Below are 23868 nucleotides of genomic sequence, written 5' to 3'. Positions count from 1 at the left end.
GAGGGAAGTAAGTAATGGAAGAGTAATATCTGCTCTCTAAACATTAAGCTGTTAGTTACTTATCCGTTAGTTCCATATTCTTTCTTTCTAGCGCCTTTTGTATTTTCAGCTTTTTGGCTAAATTGAGACAAAATCTGATCTGCCATTAGAAGATCCCTTTAACTCCTGCATTCAATCCCTGCCATCTCCTTCCTACTCCTATTGCATCCTTTTCCAACCCCCAATGAGAGTCCAGTGACACAGCAAACGTCCCTCATATTAGATTCTTTTTCCAGAAGTAGGAGTATTTACCATAACAAGTCCTGAGCAGTTATTTTGCAAAAATGAGAAAAAGAAATTCTCATACTATCTCAGGTATTTTTCCAAGCAATGCTGCTTCTTACTTCTCCTGACCCCTTTCTCCTAGGGAGTTTTCTCATGCAAAAAGGAAGGTGCTTGCTTAGTGACTGATGTTTCAAACTTGAGGACATTAAAGGTTTGTCCAATGTAAAACAAGAACACAAAACAATCATCTTCAGTTGCATTGTAAAGGCACAAAGATTCAAATGCCATGGCAAGACTTTTCCAGATGAAGCTCCTTAGGGAATTTATGGCTCTGTTCTACCTCATGCTATGGATAACAACAGACAAATTAAAGACTAAAAAAAAAGTCACGTGTGTGTTTGCGTGTGTGCACACACATATGCGAATAAGAAAAGGTAAAAAAAATTATCAACGAAAAAGAAAAAAAATGTAATTATGTCCCTATATGACAACAGTAAATTCCCAGCAGAATTGATTCAGAAATATATTGACTTGATACTGATCACAGGTGGGGTTCTGCAGGTTTCCTCAGCAACTCAGCCACAACTTTTAGTGCCTGCGTGCTTTCAGTGCTCTCTGTTACACAGTGCTCTAGATATACTTGGATCTAGCTATTTGAAATGGAGCAGAAAGAAACATCCCAGAGAGGACAGCTTCTGAAGAAAGAAAAAGGGGAATACAATTCACTAGCCAACTCAAACTAATTACACCTACAACACCTCTTACAGTAATAAGCTATTTGCTCTGTTTTAAAAGAGCATCTCCTCTCTGTAAACTGAGGTCAACAATTCTACAAAGACATGGCAGGTTTCTGTAAGCTGTCTACGTTTCTGAAGGTGACTTCTGATCCCTGAAGCTTAATATTAAGCACCTGAAAAAGCTGCTTCCGATTTTCAGAAAACAGCTCCACTTCTGTTTTGTGAGAGAAGGACCATTTAAGGGTGGCTGTATACACTCGGAGACATATATCCACTGAACTATCTATCAGGAACCATTTCTAGCAATGCTTCTTTGAGAAAGGTAAGTTTTCGTGATCTAATTTCATAATACAATAACATTTTAGAGCTACGTAAAACTTGGATTATCCTGAAAACCTATGGCCTAAATTCTGCTATTTGGCAAAGAGCATAAACTTCTACTATCTTCAAATTGAAGGAACAGCTGACTCTATACTTGTAGGTAATTCTGCAGTAAGGTAGCAGAAGACATAGGATGTTGAAATAATAAAAAGAGTGATATTTAAATAAAAACTTTGGAGGAGAAAAAAAAAGATCAATAGATAATTTCCACCTCTACACTCTAAACAATGTACCTTTTGAAGGCCTGACTCTTCATGGACTTCTTAATAAAAATTAAAAAAAGAAAATCAAAAAAGAAATAACAAAGTTCAGCTTACAGTATCAACTATGACATGGAAACTGCACTGAATAAACATCTAAATCAGATATATATATAATCATATAAATTATCTTCTTAATAATTTATCTCCCAGTAAGCTGTCTGGAATACTTACTTATAAAAACATTATCTTTTTCCCACCCTTAACATGTTGTCCGTAAGTGAGCTTACTTTTACTGGAATTAGTCTGATTAAGTCTGATTGTCTTCCAGTTCTTTAAGCGTTTCTGTAGGATATTGGAATTTCCAGAAGACATTTCCTCTTGAATAAAGCTGTCTTCCCTCTCTCCTCCCTGACTTCAACTTCCACCCCTTTACCAAAAGAACTTTAAGAACAGACAAATCAATGCCAACCTTAAGTGAATTACATTCAACCACCTGTTGCTTTTCCTCTAATATCCTTCTAGCCAAGATATTTGGATAATTCATTGAAAATGTTTAGCAATAAGGCTAAGAGGATTACAGGAGGCAATACCTTTTGCACAGGAAAAAAACATTTCCAGAGAAGAGATGCATCCAAAACTGCATAGTAAAAAAAAACGCTGGCTCACCTCTACTTCACATAGCTTTCTCGTGGCAGCACAAGTCAGCCCACTTACAAAAAAAAAACCTCTACAAAGTGTGGGTTTTTACTCCAGTAAGTTTTTATTTAGCTATATTAAACTCATTCCCATCTGAAAATATGAGAAATGTTACGCACAGACTCTCAAGCCACAGTGTAAACTGACTCGGATGAAATGAAGTGAGAAAAGTGTCCGACTTACATAATGGCTACCAACACACCCAACAGGTGTGCAAGAATCTTGAAAGAATCTGGCCATCTAAACATGAAAGAGATGCACGGGGCCAAACGCTTTCAGCTGGAACATGCAAGCATGGAGAATGCTCAAAAAAAGGGCAGGGGAAGAGGGGAAGAGGGGAAAGGGGCTTCATCAAAAACAGGTTGAATGCTTTAATAATAGGCCAAGTTTTGAAACAAGTACTAGCAATTCTCTAGTTCCTCTCAAAAGTCAGCAAGAGAAACAAAACTCTCATATGTGTGGCTCTGAACGGAGCCCGAAATTAGGCACTATTAATTATCTCCTGGGGGAGCCTTTCTCACCACTGACTGCCAACGGAACCTAGAGAAATTAGCCACAGGTTTAAGGTAAGCTCTACAAGCTGGGCCTACTGGGTACTTGCTGTACAAGATCAGAGGACAAGTGTCCAGCATTAGTTGATGCTTGGTCAGATCATAAGATGTGAATGCATGTGTGGTTCAAATAAAATCAATTTATATTTTAATTATTTATTACACTACAGATAATACAGAAGATTCTTACAAGTTTGCTGAAGTTTCTCTTCCTGTAGTCCTAGACTCAAAGATTTGCTCTCAGTAAAAATCAGAAGCGTAATCTTCAACATATGAATGAGAAATTTCAGGAAGCTATGCAACTCTGCTTGCTATTTGCAAGAAGACCCTGAAGGTAATGAAGTTGTTTAGGTCTCTCCCTTGAAGCATTTGGTTAAGAAAAGCCCAAACTCACCAAGCCTTTCAAAAAGATCACAGGCAAAAAGCAGCCAGGGAAATATTTGCTGCCAAAACCCCTGAGAGAAGAAAAAAAGCATCTCTCCTTCAGCATGGAAGAAGCTCTTGCATTAGTGAAGTTAAATGTCGGATAAGACAAATCTCTGGGGCTGACATAGATCTTAAGAGACAGCAAAGGGGCTCTCTTAAATGAGCTTGTGCTTTTGCATGGGCCTTTTTTTGTCCTAAAAGGGGAGGCTTTCCTGGGTTCACAGAGAGAGAACTAAGCCAATTTACCATCAAGACAAAAGAAAGGAACTGTCATATTACCGCACCCACTAAACAGAAACAGCTACCCATCCCCTTTATAAGCCTCCTCTATAAGGGAAAGGAAAGAATGATAGACAAGTGCAATAAGAAATGCAGTAGACAATGGCTTTGCTCTCTAAAGAGGTAATCAGAAACAGCACAATAAAACCAAACAGCCCACAGGTTCTCAACAACATCTGGTACAGAAATCTTCATCTCTAAGAGCCATAAAGGTTTATTTTGCCATCCTTTTATAAGACAATACGTTATAAGCTCTCTGTCTTCGTGCTTTCTCATTAGCATTTATTCCTGTGGATATCCATCGTTATTTAATTTTTTTACTGTTACTAAATGAGAAGAGGAATGCTTTTAAAAAAGGGGCCTGCAGCCATTGCATCCACATCTGCCTTGTAAGGCTGAAGATGGGATTTTGATTCTTAGTCATGAGTGATATGCCTGTGATTAGCAGAGAAGCTTGCAATCAGCCCAGATAGATTGCAAACCTGCTCAATTGCTCTCTGCTGTCCACATCTCTTAGTAGAAGGCAACCTGTCAGACAGGGTCTGTGAGATGGCAGTAGTGTCTGCAGCTATCACACTAAGATATACAAAGCGTTGTTAATTATAACGCAGTCAAAGCACAAGTCCCTGAGCTCATCACTTCTGCTACATACAAATGAGATTTTGTTACCATGAACTCCTTCCATTAGCTTATGTCACCTCTAAACAGTATTTCATGTGCAAATGTTATAAGAGTATTTTACAGGTTGACAGTTTGAGTTAACAACTGTACAGAAAAGAACTTGAAAAAACGTGTGGAAACATCACAAATACCCCCTTGTGAGTTTAGCCCCTTAATAAAACTTGGCGGCTTTTACCTAAAAGCATAAACGATGAAAAGTGTCAAATTAAGAAAGGTATCATCTTGTTTTATCAGCAAAATAAATATGAAGAAATAGGAGCTTACAGTGAAAAGCTGCCGAATGGGAAGAGCAACAGCATCTCCTTTGTGAAAATTAGTTGTATAGGAAAAGTTTATTAAAAAGGTGTATTTTTAATTTTTCTGATATAGTTCAGCTTTTCCAGACTTTCACATGTGTAAAAAATCCATAAGCCTACACGCTGCCTGTGTCTACTGCAGACACCAAAGTGAAGAGATGAGAAACCAAGAGCTACTGAAACACTGCATTAGCAGAGTTGCTGTAGCCTCAACTGAGTATTAGAGGTAGTAATATTTTTTACTGGATCAACTTTATAGTTAGAAAAAAAAAACAGACAAGTTCCCTGGACAGAAACACTTCTTCCCGGATAATTACATATTACCTAAAGAACAAGCCCTGAAGAGAAGGATTTATGTCCCAAAAGCTTGTTTATTTTTTTGCTTCTATTTCAGTTGGTCCAATAAAATATTGGGCCTGTATTGCTTGCATTTTTCTGCACATTTAAAAATTTGATCACTTCATCTGACAAACAAGTATCTTCAATACACTTGTGGAATTCCACACAAGCAGCGTGTAGATGAATTAACAGATGTGGAATATGCAGTTAAGGACTGACAGACAAAACGTTACAATCAGCAGCCCTTCCAGAAGATATACATGTAGCCCTCTGAAACAAATCAAAACCGTTAAGAGTAGCAGAATAGCTGCAACAGAGAAAATCTGAAGTCACATCGTTTCCCATAACACAGTGGAATAATTTCATATAACATCCAACTGAGCTACATCAGGACTCCTCCTTCAGTGAATACAACTGATGCACTAAATGTGTTGCTGTCTGTGCTCCGCTTTCTCTAACGCATAAATGGTTGCATTGGCGTTTTGGAAAACAGCTAGTACAGTGGAAAATTGCCAGCTCTGCACAGATTTTAAAAGAGCTACTCCCTTCACTGACCAAAATGCTATATGAGGGACTAGTTGTTCATATCATTTGCTCGAGTAACACCTAGGTGATGTGAATATACTTCTCATGAGAGAATTCATCTTCCCAGGAGATGCAGCGTATTTTACTCTCTGCAGAATTATTCACTCTTACTGTGGCTATCATCTATATGAAGGACAGTAAAACAGGAATGAGGCAGTGATTTCTGTCTGTCTGTACCAGTTATTTTCACAAATGGTTGACAGGTTATTTTTATTAATTTTTGTTGGAATCTACAATAGATTTTTTTTTATTTTTCACTTTCGCTGAACCAACCCTCCCCCACTCATTCATATAGCCAAGCAAAAAGCTACCAAAAAAACAATAACATGTCTCAAAATATTCTACAAAGTAAGATCATGTAATGTCCTCAATGTGCTCAACTAAAACAACAAAAGACCAACAAGGTAACCTTGTTTACAATTTATAAGCAGCTTTAATGGAGAGAAAAATGCCAGGTACTAAGAGAGACACTTATTCTTACTATGCAAGACTAGAAGGGCTGGAAGTCAAAACACAGATACCATTAATTTAGAAATGGAGCACCATTTTTCTGTTCCATTTCTTTATGTTTAGGGGTATCTTTACTCCAATACATCACACTGTCCTTGACACAGAGGTAAGTGGTAAAGTGTTATGTCACGTGCTATAAAAAAGGTCTAGCTAGAAGATCCAACGGTCCTTTCCAGCTTTAGAAACCTTTTTTTTTCCTCTGTTGAAAGCTGTGCCTCTATACTTACCCGTAAGTTGTTTGATACCACCTCTGTGTACACATAAGCAGTTTGCTCTGCTCTCCTTTTTTCAGTGACCCTGTTATCTCCAAAGTTTTCTCCTACTGTATGCACTGCTACTTGCCTTCTGTTTGGACACAGCACCACCTCATACCTCAGTAAACAGAAGTACATAAACAAAAGTAGCCTGCTTTTGGTCTAAAACTAGCTAAAATAGAAAGCACATTGGGTAATGTGACATGATTTTTTCTTCTATTCATAGCAGCTGCCTATCTTTTTAATTTACACTCAATAATACCTTTAAGTACATGTCTTGTCCTATTCAAGTTCATCACCATCAACATAAAGCCACTCATGGAAAAAAAACTTCCATGATTTCACTTCCTCTTATGTTATTATACTGCTTGAATTCGGAAGTACAACCATTCCCTAACAATACATATTAGCATGTAAAATTTATAATGCTGCAGTGTGCAAACCCTGTACGTAGCAATAGCGTATCAAAATGGAATGCAGGCCTGAACTGAAATTCTAATTCACGTTAGGTTCTGCTAATCTTATCTGCTCACCTCGGAGAGGAAAATAAGTTGCAGTACATCTGTACAAAAATGTTGCCTGAAGCTGTATCTTTGTACCTTTGAAATATGTAGAGTTAATAAAAACTGTAATTTCCTTTGCTGTTTGCCAAACAATTCTAAGCTTGATTAAAGCCCTGGACAGAATCTGTCTGGTGTTTGTTCTGTTTTTTGTAAACAAATACTATTTGCCATCATAACTCAGAGAGAGAATAATAAGCAATGACAATTTGTTCACCAACTACTAAAACGCACAATTGTGATTAAAATACCCAATCATGAGAAAGTTCTTGATTTTATTTTTCACTTACATGTAGGATTGTTGGCTCCCCCCCAACGACAAAGCTGAATAACAATTTAGCATTGACAGCTACATGTGTTAGCTCCGAAGAGAGAAGCTCCATTGAACAGAAACCGAAACGTGCATTATAGAGACAACAGAAGATCCTAAAACCTTTTATCTGACATCCTGCTGAATCTAACTTTTTAAACTAAACATTGAACAATAATGAGCACCTTTGAATTTCTCTACTTACTAGACCTTACACAGGCCCCCTACAGCGCAGCAATAAATATGCCGTAAGAAAAGAGTGCATCACTTCATAACATTTAATAACGCCACAAATGCCTTCGTTACGCAGGACTGCATATAAAGGTGAATGCTATCTGAGACCAAAATCACGCGTAAGAGTTCCTCTCTTTCTTGTTTTAGTAAGCACAGCATCCCTGCTCCAGTTCTGTTTTCTTCTACCTGTAGATCCTTCCAGTGGACTGCAGAGTCCACTTAAAGCGTTGAGTTCAGAATAGTTTAGTATCTAGTTTTCTTATTCAAGTTTTTAAAACAAGAATTGCTGTGATTCACGAACTGTGGCCCAATGGCTGACAATTCCTTTTGCTTAACTTCAAGATTGGCATTAATGTATCTGCATCTCCGAAATAAAAACCTCCTAAAGACACCAACATGCTGAGATGCAACGTCTCATCTTATCAGTGCCTAATATAGGATATGAAGAACCTGACATCCAGAAACCTCCCATCCTAAATCTGTACATTTCAAAGATTTAGTTTCTACAGACAAGCTTTGTAGATCACTTCTCAATGGATTATGTTATCCCTTGTGTTGCATAAGGGCACATAAAAGTAACCTGGACATTTTGGTTTTCGTGCTTTGCTTATTTTAGAAAGCCTGAAAAGTGACCACAAAATTACAATTGCATCAAAATGAAACAGTGAGGAAAAAGCCCTGCTACTTCCCGTCTGCATTCATCAGTCTTTAAAAAAAGAATTTTACTAACTAGTACAACTGGATGCAAAACATTTTTTTCTTCATTTTTCATACCAGAATATGAAACAAACTGACATGACACACCTTAATACATACAAGCACATTAGGAAGACATAGGCTTTAGAAAAACATATGCTTTCCCAATGCTCTACAACATTCTTAATATCTTAAAAAGTCTAAATGGCTTGAAAGTATTTGTCATTATATTTTAGTTATAGTGAAAAATGCCTGTATTAAGCAATTCTTTTTTTCTAAATGCGATTTAACTTGTGAAGTTGAGCCACACATGAAGTTTTATAGATAGATATATAAAAATATATGCATGCTTATGAATGTATACGTTCACATAAATTCAGTAACATTCTACTCTGTCTCAATTTGCCAGTTCTGATCACATCCTTTTAATACATCCTGCACTGTTTCAAGGAATTAATGTTACTTCTGCTTTTCTTCTGCTCTTAGAAACCTGAAAAGCAATTGGATTGCTAGACAGCTTGTCTTTGAACTAAGTTTTGCTGGAAATATATCTTAGTCAGTAGTGATGATTCTTGTTCGTTTAGGAGAAGACACAAATTTTCCACACGGCAATGAAATCACAGTAAATAATCTTTTTCTAACCTCTTTTTCCAATAGCAAACTTAACAAGTGAGTTAGTGTAAAAACAAATTAATCTGCATCTTACATTAAGTAGACATCGTGTTGCTTAAAAAAAATACTTCCTTAACTTTAACATGTCCCTGAGAGCAAACAGCATCCAGAGCCCGGTCATGATTCTATCGTCATTTCCGTTATTCATTTTTCTTGCCACATAATCTTGAATGATCGCACCCTCTGCCTCTGGCACAGGAATAGAGAATGCAGAGAACCACACCCTAAGCTACAGCAAAAGCAAAAATATCCCAAGAGTTAATTTCTGTCTGACCCAGGGAAAAAAAATTTGTCCTGACTCAGTATTTGGTGATTGGTTTAATAGCGTAGGTGTGAACAAGACATAGCCATTAGCTATCTCAGAAAACAACCCTCGTCTCACTGAGAGCGCCACCTAGTATTGCATCACCAGCTACAGACCTCTGATCTGCAGCCTGAGGCTGTAGTTCGACATGCAATTTAAGTTAACAGTGATGCCAAAAAAGTAGTTTTCTCTGCTTTCTGCTCTCAGCTACCTAAGACCTTATGCCCCCATCACTCCCTAAATTGTGGCAACATAAGTATAGTGAACCAAATCAAGCTCAATTAATCCAGCACATTGGTTATTTTTTGACCATATAATTCCCTGACTAGCAGAAGCATAGCATTAATAACATAAAAAGATGGTATGAACAAAGAGGTGATTCAACTGCTTTTCGTAATTCCTTAGAAACACTAACTCATTAGGCTCACAGAACCCATTTCAGAAGCTTACTTTTTTATCTGCAGGTATATGCTGTCCTATACACAATTCTGCCCATAAAAAGCTTGTAGCCCCACCTCTAGTGACTGTTTTTCTTCTTTCTGTCTAAATCTGTATAACCCACCTCAGTCCTGTTCTGAAACGGCTTGTAAGTCCACTTTAGCACTTTACATTAAACATTTTTAAATACTTCCCCAAAGACTGCCAAATCATTTTATGATTCCATTCATCACATATGCCATAATCAGAGATTTAAGGGAAAAAAAAATCTTCCATATTATATGCATGTTAACTGAGGAACAGAAAGGTGGAGCCTAAATAACAGCCATAGAAACAGTTGCAGCCCTGCCTCTCGTGAGCCAGATCAGAAGTAGAAGGATAAAATGATGGAGAAAAGCTAAGTTTTGCGGCCTAACACGAAAAGAGTGCGTGTCACTTCAGAAAGGAAAAGTTTATCGTGAAAAAGGAACTATATTAACAAATTAAGAAAGATTTCAGTGCTGTGTATACTCTGTGATTTAACTGTGATCAGAGTTAACATGAACGGAAATACAGGCATAAACTTCTATGAATCAAGATGCAAAAATCTTCCTTTTTTCTCCTCTCTTTTACAGGCTCCTATAATGTAAAGTACTTCCAAAGAAAAGATACGGTTTTGATAACAAGACCAAACTGCTTTCCATGTCACATCTGTCCTTAAAGAGTAGAGACAGAAATGATAACTCTAACTTATTCCAGTCTGGAAGAAAACTCTCTTAAAATGTGAGTAATAAAAATACAAAAAGAGTTATAATACTGTGCACAATGCCACATTTACAGCAGCAAAATTACATTATTTTCCTCTTTCAGCTGAAATGCCTGACGGTTTGTTGCCAACAATGCATGTTTTACCGGCTGCCTTCTTTTCCTCTGAACAATGCTCCTTAGAGGGAATAGTCACAGAAAACGAGACTAACTCCTAGATTTCAACACTTCAGGTAAGAAAAAGGTTACGACTATTTCTTGGCAACCATTTCTGTCAGCAGTTGACCTTTTTAGTTCCCAGCTTTTCCCTGAATTCCTGCCTAGTAAAAAAAATACAATAACAAAAAAGCTTCTCACCTCTCCTTCTCAACTACTTCCCATGCTCTTACTCTCAGAGGTCTGCTACCCCCAAATTTCCTGTAAACTTCTTCGCTTACAGATGCTTAATCATTTTTTTCCACATTACCTGCAGTGAACTCCACCCCATAATCTCAGTTTTGTTACATCCAGCTCTTTCTCTCTGATTATCAACATTTCATAATCCGTTTTCTTATGGTACCAAAGCCCATGCTCCAGTAACTCCTAACCTTTATTTATCCTCCTTGTTCTTTTCTGGATCAATTCTCCCATTTCCCTGTACTTCCATCCCCTCCACTCCAATAAGGAGTGGGGATTACAAAAGTATCTGCCAAGTCTGCAGATTTATAAAGGCAATTTCATTTCGCTAAGTGCTACATCCCACTGTTCATTCATTTTACTCGATATAAGATAAATTTCACACAATGCTTATTTTGGGATAATTTCTTTAAAACGTATTCCAAACACTTAAAATCTGATCACTTTGGGTTACAGTGAGTGAGTCAAGCTGGTGGGTTTCGTTTTTCCCAACCGCAACAGGTCAAAAAGGTTGCCAGGAGATTTTTCATGCAAATACAAAAATCTGATTTTTGGAACAGTCAAAGCAAGCTTAATTGCATTTAATATATTCCAAAAAGTTATCCAGTGAAGAATTTCGTAGGAGTCACTTCTACTGTCTATTTTACAGTATCAAACATAACAGAGTGCATGTGTGGGAGTAACTTAAAACATGCATGTGAATAAAAAACAATTAAATTAGAGAACTGGAAGTCCTTCTTGTACAACAACCTCCTGAGCAAACACCAGAACTGGCCTTTGGTAAACAATCTTCCATTAGCTTTGTATTGATTAAAACTCACCATTCCATTTCAAATGCTTAAGATCCCAAGACAGGCTGTTTATTAACATTTTGACTCCCCTCCCCAGGTTTTCTTTGGCATCAAATACTGCATTTTAAATAGCTGGAACAATTACACATCATTTATTACTAACTACTACTTCTTAAGTGTCACGGTTCCTATGACTGCCAATCAGTCCTGAATTGTAACAGCTATCCAGACTATAAATCCTAGAGAATTACCAGACATTATTATCCTTCAAAAGCAAGTAAGCTTCTCAAAGCACAAGAATACAAAATGAATTTCTTTCTGTACCAAGATTTCAATTGCAAATACATACATTTCTGTCCAGGCAAATCCTGAATTTAAGAGTGTAATTGTTTCAGAAAAGTTTGTGGGTTTTTTTGTCTTTGATTGTTTTTTTTTTAAATAAAAAAAAATTACGTGAGCTACAAAAAATTAGAAAAGAAAATTAAGATATTCACCAGAACTATATTTTTTGAATGAATTTTATTAACTTTACTGAACGAATAGTATGAATGCACAGCGTGATCTCTGAATCAGAGAAACGTGCTTTAATGTCCCACTCCTTTCTTAAAGGATATATATCTTTGCCTCTTCGTCCTTTATAAGGTGGATTAACCACGTAACTATTCCAAACCTAACCTCCTCGTGTCAATCAGTAAGATACCATGCAAAACATGAACCTGAGTCTTTAAACTGACTAGCACGCACTTGGTTCTAAATCAGAAAACATTCTCGTTCCAAACGGCAAGCCTTTCGGGTTTGCAGCTAGTTTTCCAGCTGCTGACACATCCTTAACCAAGGGTTCATTTAGCCTTGCCTGCAGCAACACACCCAGCAGGACAAGGAATACTACAAATACAATGACCAAAGAAGAGGTAAATAAAAGAATAAAAATAGGCAGCTCGGGGGGGAAGCATGGTGGAGCGCTCTTATCATGAGATCCTTCTTGGTCACTTACTTGAAGGATCTATCAAAACAGCAAAGCTAGTAAGCACAATGGGAAATGATGTGCACAATGAAGGACAGGAGCTAAATTAGTGGAGAGAGCTCAGGGAAAAGCCACAAAGGTGACTAAGGGACTGGAACATCTCTCATATGAGGAGAGGCTGAGAGAGCTGGGACTATGGAGCTTTGAGAAGAGCAGGCTTGAAGGGATCTTATCAATTTGTATAAGTATCTGAAGGGGAGTAGTAAAGAGAAGGGCGCTAGACACTTCTCAGGGAAGCCAAGTGAAAGAACAAGAGGCAATGGGCACAAACCAAAATAAAGGAAAATAAGAGGGGTGGAAAAAACAAAAAAAAACAACCTTTTTTTAAACTGCAAGAGGGATTAAACACTGGAACTGGTTGCCCAGAGAGGCTGTGGCACTATCAGCACCATCTTTTGAGATATTCAAAACCTCACTGGACATGGCCCTGGGGAACTTGTTCTAGCTGGTCCTGCTTTGAGCAGGGGTGTGTTGGACTAGGTGATCTCCAGAGGTGCCTTCCAACTCCAACTATTCTGTGATTGTATCCCAGCCCTACTACTGATTAAAATATGGTAAGAATTGGCAGGAATATTGATTAGATTTGCTGGAGGATTGTTTAACGCTTGGTAAATCCCTGACCTCTCCCACACTCAAGCAGCTTGGCAGGCAGTGAACAGAATAAACATCTTCCTCACAAGTGAGGCGTCTCTTTGGCCACGGCACATAGGTGATGACATACAGACTTCAGTAGCCCATGTGCACAAACACACTGCAGACCATAGAATAGTCTTTGCCAACAATAGTGCGTAACAGTATTTGCTTACATTCAGAACATATTTGTGGAAAACATAACGGTAAATAGGAAATTAAAAGGTATAAGTCAAAATAAAACAGAAAAAGATCAAAACTTCTTTTCCTGGACAAACATATTTATCTCTTTAAACAATAGAGACCATTATTGCATGTTTTAACACTTCACCAGATATTTCTGCATAGAAGGCAATCTTTCATTTCATATCCTTCGAAATAACGTCACTTCCTCACATTAATGGGACGTAGCTAGTCTCAGAGAACTGTGTATTGTTAGAAAAACCCACGACTGGGTGTAGTTTACACTTACACTTTTGAATCTCAACACATAGCTAAACAGTCAAGAAAAATATGAAAACAGAAGAACACACACAACATTATAGAGGACAACTACGTGTAGCTTTAAAAGTCAGGTCACCTGTAAATTAATTCAGACAATATTTTTAATAGGTATTCTTATATCTGAACTTCTGAAGAAGATACCAGATATTCAGCTGAACAAGTTATTTTCTATTTTCACTCTGTAGCAATACATTCATCCACTACCATGTTTACTCTGAGATTTACAATCACTAATAACTCACTTCACCTTCTACCTGTATTAAAATAAATGCATTCAATTTGAAAAATTACACCTATGTTAAAACTATTGTTTACCCTTTTCTGGACTATAATGATTGTGTCCTTATGGAACTGCACAGTACATTACAGCATAAGTATTTAATTGTGTAATTTATGTTAGCTGCATCTCACGAATGTATTCAAAGTGTGTAATGATAGCAATTTTTTTTTTTTAAACAACTTCTTAAGAAATGTCTACTACACAAGAGAGATAATTTCCCATAAGGTATTTAACTGAAAAGCTTCTAGTTAACTTGCCTAAAAAAAAAAATAAACACACACACACAGACAAAACTCTTAAATCCCAGTTCACCATTTTCAGCTTTCTTACACTAAGTATCCAAAAGGTGCTTTCTCTGTGCCAAATTAAGAAAATGAGGCCCCAAAGTACTACTTACCTACAATCAGTGGTTTATTCTTATTTAAATAGCACTATTCAGGGTTCCCCCCCCCCCCAGTAGACCTGACAGTTCTTTCTTTAAGTGGCTTTCAGAGTTTCCTCTGCAAAGAAGCAAAATATCATACTCTTCACAAATGAAGAAATCTTGTTAGGTTAGTACAAAGCTAGTTATAAATGAAGGCTGTCAAGTTCGCTTCACATGAAGGGTGAACTGCAGCCTTACAGAGTTTGCTTGAACAGTTCAATAAGAATTGATATTCCTAAATATTCTCCCTTGAGAAGACCAACACAGCAGAGATGAATTTGAATTAAGTAAAAATCCCATAATTCAGTGACAGAACAGAACCTAAAGCCTACTTTAACAACAACAAGAAAAAACTGTGTGAACATCACAGATACTAGAGGTAATACAGATTGCAGTTATTCAGAGAAACATAACCTTTTTTTGTTCTATAGGTTGTCGAGAAATCTTTAAAGGAACGTGGACATCCTGCTTACCTGGTTCATATTTTTATAACACTTTTAGAATACCTAGAAGAGGCTGTTCTGGTTTTTTTGAATCTGAACTGAAACCCTGAGCACTCAAATCCTCTCCATAACCTTTAATTCACTGCCTTGCCAGCAAAGGCTGTCAAGAGAGAAGCTTATTTGCTGTTAAGACATCAATCATTAGTGCATTTACAGCCTGCAGATGGAGAGAGAGTGTATCCCACAGGGATGTCTCAAGCTTTTACAGGTCACATTTACAGGACACAAAAACAGCTACCTTCAATTCCACTTTTAAGCCTACTGGTCATCTGCTTTAGCTCATAAACCATTCAACTAATGTATTTTTGATAGCATCCTCTACCTAACATGTTGGCCACCAGATTCCATAAAATGTCAGCTTCCAAATAGACTCCGCTTTGGATGCTTTAGAAGGAATGAAGCAGAAAGTCAAGTCTATGCTCAGGGAGAAAAGAGTGGGAGAAAGTAATATAAGAGAACTGGAAACAAATATCAAAATCACCTCCATTTTATCTAGACTGGCAGCCAACCTCATTTTAGCCATGCTCAGTGCTTCATCAGATACTGGCAAAACATCATGCTATCCAGCACAGAGAAGATGAAAATAACAAAACCATTTTAGCCCTTACTCTTCTGCTCTTACAGCAGCCTCAGATGTACATTCAGTGAAGGCCATAAGGGGTACAGAACCCCGTTGTCTCTCCCGTGATGTGGCAGCCAGGGTAGGAGACCTGATGCTTGATAATAGGACTCAAACATTAATAAAGCCAGAGAAAGTACTGCTCACAGCCAGAGAAGTACTGCTCACATTTTCATGAGTTACAGACTTAGCTAGTACTTCGTTACATACAATACAAAAGGCAAGGGATAGATCTGAATACACTGGCTTGCATAACTGTTCTAACACCGCAAGTATGCATGCTGAAGCGTACCGGCAACCTGATTATGAATTGCCAAGTTACCCCAAATAATCTAGATACGGTGACTCATACAAAATATTCAAGACACTTAACTCAAATTTGGATATCAGCTGCTAATTAGACAGATAATGATTAAAACCAGATGATATTCTGAAGAGGGGCCATAACACACTTTCACTAACGTGACTTAGATTTTGCCGTTCTGCTCCCTCAGAACACATGGCAAGAATCTCAACCACGTGTAGTTCATAATTCTTTTGCTAGTATTTCACTATTTCTGTGCCAGTTGTTTGCCTGTTACGTTCTTCCAAATTTACAGACAGCCCCCTCTACACTAAATTAGTCGATCATTAATTTAGCAAATGTACTGTCTAATCTCCCATGTGACTGACATATTCAGCTCCTCCCATTATCAAATGGAAGCCTGCAATAGCCCATGAAATACTACCCTGTATTCCAACACAGTATTTTGCGTATACTTACTGAAGCACACTATTAGATGGTAGATAATCAAAGTATGCCTATATAACAAGCATAGCGCAAATATAATGACGAGTGGACTTTGACCAAGCATCAGCATTGGACTGGTAAGCAAAAAAACCATGTACACAGTATTGGCACGCATCTTGCAAAATGCTCATTTCAACAGTTACCCAATCGGTGTCATGTTACTGGTAGGCTAGGCAAAAAAAAGCAAAATAAAATTGAAGTGGAGTATGAAGAAAGAGAATACGAGGTTTTGTGGCAACAGCAATTACTCCAGTGCATGATAGGCAGTGTGAGAGAAAGCACGAATCCAACTGTTAGACAGTTGGACAAGTGGCTAGTGAAGACTTGCATCACTGTCAAAGTTGAGGAAAAGATCTGGGGTAACCTTAAGACCATGACCTGGAAACAAATTCATCTAATATACTGAAATCCTGGGAAAGATACAAAGATATGGGACAGTCAAAGCAACAACACAGAAAAAGAACTCGTGCAATCCTATTTGGAATGACACAAGTAGGCAAGGCGGCCTTACTTCAGGCAAGTAAGAAGAGGAAGATGCAGCAATGAGGACAAGAATAAAAATTTCTGCCTGCAAGGATGAAAACCACAGGCTGTATCTGAACCTAAGAAAGGAAGAACTGGCAACATTTAGACATGATTCAAACATAAGAAACTCGAGAAAAATATGTGCTTAAGGGAGTGTCTAAAGATAGGGGCCAGGCAGAACATAGAGGACAGTGGTAACATTCACCCACAGAGAAAGGAAAAAGCAGAACGATTAGGTCCCTTTTAGTCATGTAGAACATATGCTGATAGCCAGGTGTATACAAGGAAGAAGTCACGAGGACAACCAAAAGTTGTCTTTCTAATAGAGAAACACAGAGGCGGAAAGGCAGGTCTGTGACAGTTCAATGGTTATGGATAGTCTCATTCTACTGCATGTATTCAGTTGCATTTCTAGTCAGATTAAGAACAGCTCACATGCTGGAGATAAGCTTTGTGGCCTAGCGTCTCCAACAGTCCCCATATTTTTTTAAATTCTGTTGTTACCTGAAGCTACTTTCATTCATGTCTTCCTCTAAGATTATCTGGTTCTAGTGACTGATTATAATTTAAATTAGCATTTCAAAATCTCCATTAGAAGCTTAATTCTTTTATTACATCTCCTTTTTATTACTAGTAAAGATGATGTCCGGGATAGTCATCTTTCCACATCAAACACTACTATGAAAATGGATGGATAATTTTGTTGCTCAAACTCACCTCAATTTCTGCTGTTAATTCTGTATGTTTTAGCACAGCTACTCATTTTGCCCTGGTGTTGTGTCCCCTGATGCTCTTCAAGGATTTACTTACAGTGATTCTGAGGTCTAACCATTTTATTTTCAATTTTATTTTTGTTATTCTCATTCTCTCCTATGTATCAATAGTCTGGGTTTATGTTCTTCTCATCGGTCTTGCACAGTTCCAATGTGGCATGTTTCAGGTCATTCTTTTACTGTGTTGTCTTGCATTTTTCTTGCATTTCTATTTTCTTTCTTTTTGCTTATCTTACACATTGGAAAAGACGGGGAACCGGAGTGGAGAACAGAGCCACAGGCTCTGCCAGTCTTACAAGGCATAGTTAAGGCATAGTTACAAGACATAGTCTCCATGTCTAAATATTTAAAGTCGTAAACACCAACTTAATAGTTTGAACGTTTTAATGACCAGACTTTCTATAACAATATGAATCCCTTTAAATTGCAGCAGTTTCAGCCATGTTTATTTGAAAAGGTTCTGTTAGAGTGCATGGGCTAATCAACATCTAACTGTTCCAAAAACATGTCCTGAACTTTAGTTTTAATCTTTTGTATTACTATGCAATACTAAAGTCTAAAACTATTTTTAGTCAAATATTGACATCTTGTGGCATAAATTAGTCACTACAAGAACAACTGCCTCAAAATATGTACTCAGATTTAAAACACACATAATTAGTAATCGGAGTCGTTAATCTGGAGTCTGTGTCAGTTCAGTTCTTTATCTACATTGCTGTGAAGTGCACAAATTTGCATAGAGTGAGTTACTTTGAAACACTTCTTTTTTCTCCCTACACTTTAGTTTTAAAGCATTGCTCTTACCTAGTTTCTAAATTCCTTTCAGTATCTCAGAAGTGAATTAATTCCACTTCTGGGGGAGTTGGTGACCTCCCTTTGTAGGTTAGATTAATGTTCTCAGTATTCAGAAGTTCCACACAGCCAAGGTTTTACCTAATATCTTAGAAAATAGCACTGACAATCACGTAAGAATATTCTGTTCAGTGAGTTGTTTAGGAGGAATAACAGTTTCTCAGATGTCAAGCTCTCCTTTCTCCCTCCCCCCCAATATCCTGTAAAAATTCTCAGTTCCGGCTCTCAATGGCCTCTAGCTCACTCAGGAGAAGAATCCCACATTGTTTGCCAGCAACAAAAAGAAAAGTAACAGGGTCCTAGAGGGCTTCCTTCAATTTTTTAAGGAAAGGGTATCTTACAAGCAACAAAGCTTCTTCAGGGTAACATGAAAACTGGCAACTGTAGCTACTTGGTGCCACAGAATAAAACTGAAAAGCAATGCTGCCCTCATCAGGGAAACCTAGGCAATCTCAAATGAATTTGCAATCAGTTAAACCTCAGTTAAACACCTTCAGTTAATTTTCTTCTAAATTAGAAGAAATGAATATAAATATCTGTGGATTAGGTTTCTTTTTTTTTTTTTTAATAGTACTTAGTTTAGCAGTTCCAATTCTTCTTTACCTAGCAAATATTTATTTTCCATTATCATTATTCACTGGTAACAGTCTCTGATGTCAAATACAGAACTGAACAGTAATTTTTTGTGACAGCTATTTTCAATGGGTCTTTCACTGTTCAGGTATGCATTATTATCAACATTCAAGCTCCTCCGGTTTTTAATTTCCTTTTCTTCCAGGAACCTCTGCTTATTTTTGTCTTCTGCTTTTTTCCCCCTCTTCTTCTTCTTCCTGTTCCTCCTTATTAAATACAAAAGTTTTCATCTATCATTTTTCTTAACATATCAATATGGTCACATCATGTATGGGTGAAAAGCAGGAATAATTTCATTTTCATTTATGAGTATGCACAGTAATTCTACATTAATGTAAAAGCTCTTGGTCTGTGATTGTCATACAAATAAGCACAAGCACTCATGAGTGAATTTGTGAACAATCTTGCTAACAGAAGGAAAAAAAAAAAAAAAAGAAAAAAGTGGATTTAATACTCAAAAAAAATGCAAAGAAGCCCTAAATCACAACACCCCTACTCTTCCCCTCCTATTTTTACAGTGTTGACATCAATGACATTGTCACTTTCCCAGTTACATCAGTAATACAGAGCTAAATAGAATGAAGTGCTAAGGCATGTCTCTAGCCAACTATTCCAATGAGAGCAAAGATCTGCCTAATAGCTTGGGCTTAACGACCCAAATAAGGTTTACAGGCTTGGGCCAGGGTTAATGAGCTTCTTAGGGCAGGAAGTATATCTGCATAATGCTCTGTATGCCTACATGAAAACAGCACCTTTAAATGTCAAGATGTTGTGGTTTTGAAATATAAAATATTATTTATTGATATTAGGATATTTGCTTTATTTGGATATGCACCAATAGAGAAACATGCTGTGGACTAAGTTTTCCTCTCCTATCTAGTCATTCAACAGCTTTATTTTGTATCTCTTAGTATAATCAGTGGTTAAAAAAAACAATTTTTTAATTGACATAATTTTGCACTACTGTGCTAGATCATCTGACAAATTGGTAACATTCTAGGTTTAAAAAAAAAAAAAAAAAGGGAGATAGACAAAAATTTCTCTTTCTTTCTTAAAATGAATGTTTACTAGCTGAAAAGCCAGTATAAAATTCTTTAGTTAATATTGATAAATCTGAAAAATCTGATACTGCTAAGGAAAAAATAATCCTGTTGTTCAAGTGCAGGTAATCCATTTTGCATAGGTTACATAGAGTGAGCATATAGGCAAGTGTTTCTCCAGAACAATTGAGTCAAGTAACTCAATTGTTCTTGCAGTTTTAGTGACCACTGCTCAAGGACACCAGCAAAGAGGAAAGCCTGCGGTACACTGGTCATACATCATAAGAATGCCCTCATTACTGACATAATTGTTCCCCCGCCATCCGAAGCCACGTTTGTGAGCTCAGCCACAAAGGACCTTTAGATGATACTTTTAGACACGTGGGTGAAATTTACTATGACAAAAGACAAACTTCATGTCACCTATTCTTAAGTTACCAACTAGGAACAAATATGGGTGAGTCTCAAGAGGAAGAGAAATAAGATGTTACATTCAGTAGCAGCCAAAACTGCACACAGTCATAGAAGTTGCCTGAATAGTAGGCACTAGCTGTTCCATTTTTGTGTGTAAAATTACACAGCAAGAGCATACAACTGGAAATCTGACATTAGCTTGGAACAACCAGTTTCAGATCCCTGAAAAACTGCAAAAATTCTCTCTTACAAAAGGCAGATATTCTCATATCCAAGTCCCTTAGGAAAGCCTTTGGTCTCACACCACTGCAAAATACTGGCTATTATATAAAGGGGCTTTTCCTTTTCAGATCTATTTATAGACCTGGTTAATAACAGTAAGCAAGAGTGAGAAACTTCAAGTTTTTTTTTCTTTCCATGGAAGGCTGTTTCCAGATATGGGTACAAAACGAATCCTCCTTTGTTCAGTTAACACGTTGAATAAAATATTTCAAACTGATAACGGCCATAAAACTTATTTTAGGGACTTCCATAAGCTAAAAAGGAGAAGCACTGCTCTTTCTGGCTTCTCTTTTTGGAGTGTACATGCATATACGTAAATTAAACTCATTTTAAGATGTTTATTCTCAGTGGCTATAGAAAAACAGACTTCAGTCGATCAGTTGCTTCTATTTACTTCACCCAAAAGGTTTCTGAAGTACTCTCCCGTACTTATCAGTTCCTTTTGAAAAACTTTCACAGCTTTAAGGATTCTCAGACCAAGAGATTCTTTCCTCTTCTCCTTGCCTTTTGCTCAGAGTGAAAGCATTTAACCTTGTCACCAATTTTAAGGGGACCGTTCAGACCTTTGAAATTAACCTCATTACAAACAACTTTCTACACAACTTTTGGTCTGAATCTCCTCTGATTAATACCAACAATGATTCTATGAAATAACACAGTAACGCTGAAAAAGTTGCATAAGAGCGGGGAATTAGGTGTACTGAAGCACAGTAGTCGTCGACTAAATTTTGCTACGCTTCACTCTCCCCTTATTTGTACTCCCAGGCAAATCAAAGTATGACTGTAAGAACCCCTTCAGAGAAAGTATACCAACCTGTTCACATTGTCACAGTCGGAAAAAATACTTTTCACCTCCGTACTTGAGCTTCAACTACGTTCATGTGAACATGAGCCAACGTCTTGTATTCCGGCACACTATTTGTAAAGTTGCTGCTTATTATAGTTAGAGTAATCACAGAAAAACATACACATATGAGAATGAACTCACCATGCTGTTCATTTTTGAGGAAGATGAGCTTGCTCTCTGCTGTCGTAGAGTGTTAACTTCTTCTGTATTTCCATCCCTCGGTTTTATGATCAGTCGACCGCTTCCAGCAGTACCTTCTGAAGAGGATCTCAGTCGTTTCTCAATAAATCTGCCTTCTCGGTACGGACTGAAGCTATTGGCAAGATCAACTATGGAAAAAGAAGCAACCAGCAATCACCACGGAGAATTATTTTCTACAAATACTTTCTTAAGGAGAATACTGCTCTGCTTGAAATGCTTGCGCTGAACGGCAATAGCTAATAGTGGAGCAACAACAATTATTTAGGTGACTTGGAGAAAGTGGATCTAGTTTATCTAGATAAAAGTGCAACTTAGGCCACTAGTTCAGTTTTCAGCTCCCACTTAGTGGTAGGCTCAGTCAGTCCACTTCTTCAAGAAATCCAGCAGGACCTTCACTCCTTCCCTTTCCTTCTCTCCTCGTTCTAGGGAGTCTCCCAAACTGCTGTCCAGTAAAACCTGCCAGAGAAACTATCACTGACACAAAATCCAACCTCTCATCCTTTGTCTCAAAGCAAGTCCACGTCGTGGACAGCCAAGCCCTACATTATCACTGCATAAGGCAATGATACACATTGGTCTTGGCTTCTGTGCAGTCTTCCTAGGTCAGCTCTGCATCTCAGCTCTCCTGCAGCCAGCAGGCTGAATCCCACTTTCCAACTACAGTTAAAAAACAACACATTGGGAAAGCAGAAAAAAATAGGTTTTGTAGCCATAGGGCAAATTTAGAGATGGGGAAAGAAAAAAGCATAATAGTATAGTAAATATAACACATAAAAGCTTATCTTCTTTTACAACTGGAGAGAGAACAGACATTTTTCTAAGGCTGTTCAAAAAAAAAATCTGTTATCACACAGAAGTTTCTGGAGGTACATTAAGAAATATATGACTTGTCATACCTGCTCCTACATTAATGTCAAGTTCATTGTGCTATCGACAATGTAATCTGCAATAAGACCAGCTATGAAAGTGAAAGTAACTATTACCAAAAGAAAATGCACAGAAATATTTTTGGTTTCACATTTGGTTTTAAACACTGTTTAGTAAAACTAAATGTACTAAAAATTCCTCCAAAGCAGTCTGTTTACAACAGACACAACTACTTACAGCCTATATTATTGAATACCACATAACATCTTTCTGTATTTGTTTCATTTTATGTATGGCTGGATTTTATGTCCATTTTAATGGTCTCCTTCTAGAGTCCAGTTCCTAATATTAAATATATTTTCCCTACAGAAGAAAGAAGTTGAAAAGAATTACATTTTGAACTGGAATATAAAACCATAAAGATTAATAACGGACTTGCATATAGTGCAGTATTAGCTCTAGTGATTCTGTGAATTTGACTCCATTTACCGAAATTTCTGTATTGCAGTTTCAACTCCAGTGTACTGCCTTCCAGATGTACAGATTAAATATATATACCTTCCGCTCATGCATAAGTTTGAAATGGATTGTATATTCCTTCTAGAAAAGTCACTGAGCTGCTCACGTATCATTCTGCAGTACGACCACTCCGCTGTAAGGCAGATTGAGAATGAACTAATTCAAAAGACGACCTACCTTTGCAAGGAAGGTCAAAGACAGTGTTCAGGACAGGTAAGAAAAGGAAATATTTTTGTCCTAATTGACTAAGTTTCTGAGGTGAAGAGGTGCCTTCTCATGAAAGCTAATTTGGTGGTTTAACTTAACTTCATATTGCTATTTATGTACGAGATATCCAAACAAACCTATGCAGGGAGAAATAATTCAAAAAGTAGGATTCCATGCTTAAATACATGCATGTATAGGCTAAATACCTAGCTATCCAAGCAAAAAGATGGGTATTAATTCATACAAATTTACACTCCTGTTCCAATACTAACACTATATATAGTGTTAGTAGTTTTATAAACTCTCACGAATTTTGGCACACCCAGAAGCAGCCTCACGATTAAACAAAAAGCGCATCAGTCTTTAGGTTGTTTTGAGGAAAAACTATCAGAGGTAAGTGTCATCTAAAAGGTGTCCTTCATTCAAAGGCCTGGTGCCTTTATTCATCTGCCACTCTACAGGCTGTGATTTTTAGACACAGCTTTTCTACCTAATCTTCCTAATATTTCCAAACACTTCAAACTACTTCTAATAAACCAAAGACCCAATACAAAAATTCAGTGATAATTAACTCCCGCCATTTCACA

General features: G+C 37.3%; 1 protein-coding gene across 7 annotated transcripts in view; it reads right to left on the bottom strand.

The window, feature by feature from the left end:
* The window catches only part of CCSER1 (coiled-coil serine rich protein 1), a 705894-nt gene that overhangs the window by 612613 nt on the left and 69413 nt on the right, over nucleotides 1–23868 (bottom strand). For all 7 annotated transcript variants that reach the window (XM_068941554.1, XM_068941558.1, XM_068941561.1 and 4 more), the window contains one exon: nucleotides 21629–21816. In XM_068941554.1, the coding sequence (XP_068797655.1) occupies nucleotides 21629–21816 (188 nt within the window). The remainder of the gene's footprint in view (nucleotides 1–21628; nucleotides 21817–23868) is intronic.

The sequence above is a fragment of the Struthio camelus genome, chromosome 4, assembly GCF_040807025.1.
Source record: "Struthio camelus isolate bStrCam1 chromosome 4, bStrCam1.hap1, whole genome shotgun sequence".
Lineage (NCBI taxonomy): Eukaryota > Metazoa > Chordata > Aves > Struthioniformes > Struthionidae > Struthio > Struthio camelus.
The sequence above is the reverse complement of the archived record's forward strand: the minus strand, read 5'-3'. Positions and strand labels throughout refer to the sequence as shown.